The sequence below is a fragment of the Hordeum vulgare genome, chromosome 3H (genome assembly GCF_904849725.1).
Source record: "Hordeum vulgare subsp. vulgare chromosome 3H, MorexV3_pseudomolecules_assembly, whole genome shotgun sequence".
NCBI classification, from domain to species: Eukaryota; Viridiplantae; Streptophyta; class Magnoliopsida; order Poales; family Poaceae; genus Hordeum; species Hordeum vulgare.
In genome coordinates this window covers 561,347,555-561,355,375 of record NC_058520.1, presented here as the reverse complement: position 1 = coordinate 561,355,375, position 7,821 = coordinate 561,347,555, and the positions used below count along the sequence as shown (strand labels likewise).

At 49.5% G+C, this 7,821-nt stretch overlaps 2 protein-coding genes across 3 annotated transcripts; one reads left to right on the top strand and one right to left on the bottom strand.

The window, feature by feature from the left end:
* The first annotated feature begins 277 nt into the window (after window positions 1–277).
* On the top strand, window positions 278–4,148 carry LOC123445079 (BTB/POZ and TAZ domain-containing protein 3). 2 transcript variants are annotated; one of them, XM_045122007.1, is made up of 6 exons: window positions 278–383; window positions 989–1,302; window positions 1,405–1,535; window positions 1,663–1,969; window positions 2,206–2,519; window positions 2,924–4,148. In XM_045122007.1, exons 2-6 carry the CDS (start codon window positions 1,006–1,008, stop codon window positions 3,087–3,089), a joined length of 1,215 nt encoding a protein of 404 aa, XP_044977942.1. In that variant the 5' UTR covers window positions 278–383; window positions 989–1,005; the 3' UTR covers window positions 3,090–4,148. The 2 variants fall into 2 exon arrangements, with proteins under 2 accessions (XP_044977942.1, XP_044977943.1); XM_045122008.1 differs by having other exon boundaries at window positions 285–1,302.
* LOC123445080 (flocculation protein FLO11-like) lies at window positions 3,000–5,306 on the bottom strand. The gene is made up of 3 exons (XM_045122010.1): window positions 4,661–5,306; window positions 3,461–3,835; window positions 3,000–3,350 (listed from the first exon to the last, which is right to left on the bottom strand). The coding sequence occupies exons 1-3, from the start codon at window positions 5,213–5,215 to the stop codon at window positions 3,294–3,296; spliced, it is 987 nt and encodes a 328-aa protein (XP_044977945.1). The 5' UTR covers window positions 5,216–5,306; the 3' UTR covers window positions 3,000–3,293.
* Between the last annotated feature and the right edge of the window lie 2,515 nt (window positions 5,307–7,821).

Below are 7,821 nucleotides of genomic sequence, written 5' to 3'. Positions count from 1 at the left end.
CCCACTGGCCCGGGCGGCTGCCGAGGCCTTTCCACGTGAAGACGTAGTACATGCGTGAGTCGGCTCCGTCCTGCTGCTCGCCCTCGCGTCACTCGTCACTTCACAATCGTGGCCTGCACCGCACACGCATGTACCTCGTGGCAGTGACACGCGGGGCCAGGCCTTCTGTGGGGGACTCGTGTCAGCCAAGCGCAGCACGTGGCCCCCCACCCCCCAGCCTGCGTGGCCGTGTGTCCAAGTGCCCAAGTAGGAAGCTCGCCATTTGCAGGGCTTCAAAAGCTCTGCGACAGTGGAGACTCAGGGCTGCAGCGTACCTCCTTCTTAACACTTTAACAGAGAGAGAGAGAGACTCCGGCGACTCCATCACTCGAGGAAAATCTCAGGTGAGCACACGCAGCTGCGGTTTGCTCCAATCCAATTCCCCTCTCGCGCCTCGCTTCTCCCCCGTCGATTTCCCCTCTCTGATGGCCATAGCTCTTGAGCGAGCAGCTGAAGAGGAATCCGATCAGCTCGAGTTTGACATCCTTTTACCAACTAATTATCGGTTTCTTCTTTATGGGGGGCTGGAATCCTCATGGGCCACCCACAGAACTAAGAGATTTCCCTGTTAGCATCTCCTTCCATGGACCTCATGTGATGTGATGTGATGTTCTTCCGGGCAGGAGGTTCTTAGAATCTTTTTCCCTACGAGTTCTGTAAAGAAACGCATGGATGTAGCATATTTCCCTTCAGTTCACTATTACTAGTATGAAGTAATTTTATTTATTTATTTATTTATTATCTGCTCAAGATATCGAGTACGTAGTAATTAATAACGAATCACTTGCCTTACGTTATGCCTTTGGTTTCTCCCTATTTATAACAGCAACTTCTTCCTCAACCTTCCTTGAAAGAAAGTAGTACTACCTGCGCTGCCGTATGGGGTACTACAAAAACATGACTAGGTTGTGTTTTCAGCTCTCTTCTCTCTAATGATCTTGGCTTGCAGTCGCAGGGTCAAAGCTGATGGCGCCCCTGGAACTTGAGTCAGGCCCCTCACAACTCTTCTTCGACAGCCCGTTCGATATCTACTTGTGTGGTACCTTGGTAGGCACCAAGGGAGTCGTGCCAGATCCACCTCCATTGCCTGAAACTTCTTATGGCAAACAGAGAGCTTCCAGGAATGCAAAAGAGCATCGTTGTGTTCATGTCCCTGAGGAGGTCCAGGACTGCTGGAACAGGCTGTTCCTGGAAGGATATCAAGCCGATGTCCACGTATCGACGGACGATGGAAGCGAGATCTTATCGCATTCGTGCATTCTTGTGAGTGCAGTTTTCTGATTCCCTTCCTGAAAATGACCTCACACTCGTTACAACATAGGCAGGTTTTGATCCTATGTACGATCTTGATCTCGTCTTTGACAGGGCATCAGATCCCCCGTTCTGAGAAGTATGCTGGAGGAAGCTAGAGTGGAACATGGTTTCAGAAACATCCTGATTTCCGGTGTGCCATCAGAGGCAGCCCGTGTCTTCATCAGATTTCTGTATTCTTCACGGTATGAATGTGGACTGTACTCGTGCCTGACTGTTTATGTTTCTTCAGAGTTTTCAGTGTGGTCTTCTTTGACCACAAGAGATAGTCTGACAGAACATTGACATTCGTCTAGTTTCTCCCTGGTGAAGTTTTGAGCAGGATGAGATGAAGAAGTATGCCCTTCATTTGCTCGTACTGTCTCATGTTTTCTCGGTACAATCGCTGAAGATCGTCTGCACCGACCAGCTCGAGAGGTTTTTTCTTGCTCCTGACAACGTGGTGGACGTTCTACAACTGGCTAGACTGTGTGACGCGCCAAGGCTATCGCTCATCTGTACTCGTATGATCACTGGGGATTTCAAGACCATCTCTCTGTCAGAGGGTTGGAAAGTCATGAGACGGGTCAACCCAAGCCTGGAGCAAGAGCTTCTTGAGTTTCTCGTTGAAGTGGACACAGTGAGTTCTCTGAAACAGAGCATCCTAATATGGCTTGACCACTTGTTACTCTACCTTGCAACATCTCGGTTATTCGAATTACTCGTCTCGCTATAATGTTATGTGTATGATCTTCGACATGACGCACACACTTAGGATGCTTATACCTGCTGTCAGAAATTTTTGTAGCTGCACAATGCACATCTACATATTGTCGTGGTTCATGATCATCGTTCTCACAACTGAATTTGACGCAGAGAAGGCAAGAAAGAGCTAAAAGGATGGAGGAAAAGAAGGTTTATCTTCAGCTGTATGAGGCTATGGAAGCTCTTGTTCATATATGCCGGGACGGTTGTAGGACGATTGGTCCCTGGGATCAGAAGCTCAAGGGCAGTCAGGTTGTTTGCAAGTTCCCTGCCTGCAAAGGCATCGAGTTACTGGTGCGCCATTTCTCGGCATGCAAAATGCGAGTGCCGCGTGGCTGCGGCAACTGCAAGCGCATGTGGCAGCTTCTTGAACTGCATTCGCGAATGTGTGCGACACCAGACACCTGCAGGGTTCCTCTATGCAGGTGAGGTCTTATTTTTGTTGCTCAGGTTCATTTCATTCACACACACACACACAAGTTTTGTAGGTTAATACAGCAGATGTTTGCTGTCATAGCATCTCACAACATATTTTTGGTCCCCCCTTCTCCAAAAGGGGCACCCCTCCTAGCTTCATCTCCATAAACTGAAAGTAGGTGGACTTACCAGACAGACAAATATAGCAATTAAAATTCAGAAGACTAGGAAGAACATGCTACACACATCAGATTTCTAGCTGCCTTGCATTTTTTTCTCACTCACCCACCATATGGCTCACAATTTTCTTTTGACCACAAATAGGAAATTTACTACTGTACTCATACCATGCCACTTCTTCAGCATTTTTGTTGTATTCACTTCATTTGTATACTATTTGTACATGTTGCAGGCATTTTAAGGATAATATGCGGCATCGGAACAAGAAAGAAGAAATCAAATGGGTCCTATTGGTGTGCAAGGTCCTAGGGAGTAAAGGAACAATTGATTCCATCCTAAAAGCGAGAAAAATCTCACCCCTCAAGCCAATCGGAGCTTCACATGTAGTTCGACAGTAATAAAGCGAGGCCGCGAGCACTGGCAGTAAGTACAGGTGTGAATCATCTAGGTGATTATGCAGCAGCTCCCAGCGAAATCGTAGATTTTAGTTACAGATGACGGTGAATCCAGATGGTGCCATGGTCAACGACTATGCTGGCAGGGGGCTTGGCATTCCAGCTTGCACATGGGAGGTGGTTAACATGCGTTTCTACTGACCTCGCCTACTGCTGCTCTGTTCCTGCAATCTCCTCGATCTTGTCCTCGCCAACTAGGCAGCTCTGCAATTCCAGTGGAAACGTGTTATTGTTCATGTGTTGGCCCAAGAGTCCCTAGGCTAGTAGTGAGCCAGCATATCGATGATTACTATGGAGCAGAGAAGATCATTTACTGTTATCCATAACACTATGTGAAGTATGACAGCGGCGATCATGAAGATGTAGAAGCAGACAGTGGCAAAGGTGCTGCTCGGGAGCATCCATATGAGGTTGAGAATCACTAGAAGTGTCAGTCCAAGAATCCCTAGGCGAGCAGTGAACCTGCATACCGCCTGCTCAAAGTCAGACTTGCCGTGCAATCCACATAAGAACCCAACGCTTGCCAGCACCCAGATCAAACCAAAAATCAGCACAAGGATGATCTTATGTGTCTCGGTGATGTTGCTGTCGTCCTTGACGCGGTCCACAGTGAAGGGCAAAAGGGAAAGGGATCCAAACAAGGAGAACCCCAATATTCCGATGAGCTTCTCGACGCCAACAGAGTCAAACTGCACAATAGCGAAAACATTACTGTTATGCCACATACAAAATCAAATTCTGCAGGGCCGAAAGCAGCCTAGTTGAAAAAACAATCAAGAACAATACCTACCAATGGTATATAGCAAGTGGGGAGTTAAGATATCGTTAGTACTGCTTTCAGGTCAACTAACCACTATCTTAAGAACAGAAACCATGTAATTTGGGACTGTAGTAAATAGCTAACTTAATAGCTTACAGATTAAGCATTGAGACAGAGACCAGATCTCTTCTACTTTAAGATGAATAAGACCTGGATGGCATCAAATGAACCATGCACAGCCATCAGCCATGTTATACATTTTCCAGTGAAATATCATGCTGCTGCCACTCTTATCTACATCAGCATCCAGAATGCAGCAGCATCTTTTGAGCAGTATATATTTTACAAGAAACTCTGCAAGCTGCATGCAGCCTGCTAGCAAATTAATTGATAAATGTACAAGGGTTTAAAAGTTTTTCTATCTCCTTTCTCTTGGTCAAATGCTCACAAAAGCATGAACTAGCTAGAGCTCTTATTCTTGAACTTTTGCTTGCGTTGGGGGGCTCCTAGCCAGTGCAGGTTCATGTATTTCCCGAAAAGAATAAGAGAACAGACAACACTAACGCAGGGTTTACAGGAAGATTATCTACACAGGCCAAGTATAATCAAGAAACCACCTCATTCATCACCTACTAGTGTAGAATCTTGCGTTTCCCTCAAGTTATACACCGCTAATCACTAGACTGAGAAATAAGAGTAGTAAACTTGTTTCACGGATGAAGGCCAAGAGATTAAAGAAGAGACATGAAATTACCCTTGCGCCCTGGCGACGAAGCGTCTCGCGAAGGCCAGGCGGAGCGGGGACGGGTGGGTGCGACGGCGCCCTTCGCATCCTGCCAGACAAATCCCAGAAAACTCCAGCAGAGGGCGATATCGCGACAGTCGGCGCCGAACGCTTGGTAGACGAGAAGGAGGGCCGGCCCTTGGGGACGCCCGCGGCAGTCGGCGAGGAGGAGGGGACCGGGGTTCCCGCGGCACTCGGCGAGGAGGAGGGGACCGGGGTTCCCACGGCAGGCGGCGAGGAGGAGGGGACCGGGGTTCCCGCGGCAGGCGGCGGCGTGGTCGAGTTGGAGGGGACGGGGGTGCCCGCGGCAGGCAGCAGCGTGGTCGAGGAGGAGGGGACGGGGGTGCCCGCGGCAGGCGGCGGCGTGGTCGAGGAGGAGGAGGTTGGATGCTCCTTCGTCGGAGGAGCACCACGAGGGGAGGACCGTTCGCCCGAGAGCTCGTCGGAGGCGGACGTGCCATTCCGCGACGGCGTGGAGGAGGCGGGCGAGGCCGCGAGCAGCGGCTGGCGCTCATCACCTTCCATCGTCTCCGACGGCGAGAAGCGCCGGGCGGACGCTGGGGAAGGGAGGTGCTCGGTTTTGGGGCGGAGAGCGGAATGTGGGTCGGGGGAGGGCTGGGTGGGAATTGGGGATTTGGGGGAGATTTATGGGATGGGAGAGATTTGTAGGAGGAAACAAGAGGGGGGAACAGCGGAGGCCTTTCGAAGCCGTACGGCTAGACTGCGTTTTCAGTTGAGGAACGAGCAAAATCTACAGTGGCTGCGAGGGATGCGGCGCATGATTTCTCCACTCGATTTGAAGCTGCGTGTGTTGTCCATGGCAATATCAAGTCTTCATGAAGCTCCATCGCAACCCAGCAGCGCGACGAAGCTGCAGAGCATCGTCGACTCCAGCGAAGCTTCATTGCAGCACCGGCGGCGCTTCAATGCAACACCCATGGCGCTCGTTGCAGCTTCGGCGATGCTTCACTGCAACTACGACGGCCTCGCTGATGCTTCATCGCAACTCTGGCAAGCCCCATCTGTTTCACCGGCTGTTGCAACTCATCACTGCAGTTCCAGCGGCCCTCGTGCCGCTTCATCGCAACGCTAGCGAGCCCCCTCTGCTTCAGCTGCTGCACGCAACCCCCGCCGGCCATGGCAGCAGCACGGTCACGCCGAGAACTGCAGGTCGACGCGGGTGCTGCAGCGTGCAAGTTGTAGCCGGCTGCTGCAGGCATCTTGCTCCGACGAGGGCAGATGGCGGAGATGCGGGCTAGCTTGCTCCGACGAGGGTAATGGCGAAGTGATGGACGGACAATGCATCCAGACGAAGGTAAGAGATGATAGATAGAAAGGGGATCTCGTTGCATCGCTGGTAGGATAGAAAAAAGGAACCACCCACTTGTGTTCACACTCGAGATAAGAGACTCTACACGCGTGGTCCACAGGACGCGTGGCGTCCGCGCGACACGGGTGATTTTTTAAGAAATCAGCCGGATGATTTAGATCGTTTTCCTTGAATTTATCAATATGCATTCTTTTAGTTCGACCATTTCCATTAGACGAGAGACCTCGAAGTCGAACCAAAAATGGTCTCCGTCGCCAGAAGGGTCGACGCTCGTCAATGTGGAGGCAACGATCTTATTTCAATCTGTAAGAGCGGGCTTTGTTGTGGCAATATGTGATCACCAGGGAAGGATACACGCGACGAACAGAGGTTACTTTGAGCGAGTTCAAATTCCAGAAGTAGCACAAGACATGGCACTTCATCAAGGCTTAATCCTTGCCAATAACACGGGCATACGGAAGATTATGATAGTATCTAATTGCCTATCATTGATCAACAAGGTCAAGGGTTTATGTTTTGATAGGTTACTTGTGGGAGCCATAGTCCATGATATTGGAAAATGTGTCACAAAATTTGTATCTTGTACTTTTATTCATGTTAGTCGCGCTTGTAATGAGGCAACACATGTTCTGTCTAAATCGGCATAGCATGATGTTTGGTTTTGTTGGATTAATGAGTTCCATGATGTAATCAGGACTATTATCTGTAATGAACTAATTATGAATGAATAATAGGGTGCAACTGCCCATTACCTAAAAAACATAGCACCGCCGGCGGTGGAAGGGTATGCCGAGCTGAATGAGTGTAGATGGTTTTTAGAGCAACTCCAACGCGTCGACCTAAACGGACGCAGACTTTGTTTGCTTTTTGTTCGTTTGGGTCGGCTCGACCGCCCCTTTCTGTGTTTGGGTCGGCCATGGGTTCAACATGCACACCCAAATATCGTCCGCGCATAATTTGAAAAAGGCCCGTGGTCGAGGGGGGATGTGTTGTTCATGCCATCTTGGCCTTGCATGAACGGGTTGGTCGTGCCACAATGGTCAAAGGTGTTAGCCATGAAGGGGGCTCGACCGTATTGGCTTTGGGTCTCCTTGGGATCTAAGGCAGCGACACTCGCACCATCTTCGAAGATGATGCTCTCGATGATGAAATGGTTGGATGTCTCGTCGTCCGTGGCCGACATTCTATCAAACAGGTGTGAGCGCCTCGAAGCATGCCGACTGGGCTCATGATACATCCATTTTGCATCATTGTTTCTTATTGGTATTTATACTATTTTGGCAATTATTCCATTTTATGATAAAATTCGAATGCATTTTCTCTCTTAAATTACAAGGTACATCACGAAGAGGGAAATTGCAGGAACTAGAATTCTGGACCTGAAAATCAAGAAAATGCTAAAAATTATGTGGACTCCAAATGATTTGAAACTTCACGAGGATTTTTGATAGAATATATCTGAATTTATGGAGCAAAGAAGTACCAAAGGGGGGCACCGGTTGGTGCCAAGCAAACAGGGCACGCCCACACACACCCCCCCCCTCGGCGTGCCTTGATGGCTTGGCAGGCCCACGGGCGGCCTCCGACCCCTCTCTTCTGCTATATGAATGGTTTTTACCTAGAAAAAAATCAAGATGATGGATGAAGCGACGCCGTATCGAGGCGAAAAACTAGGCAGATGCCCTTTTGCTCTCCGACAGAGAGATTCTGTCGGGGAAACTTTCCTCCGGGAGGGGAAAATCAAAGTCATCCTCATCACCAATGCTTCCTCCCTCGTGGGAGGACCAATTTTGATCAACAT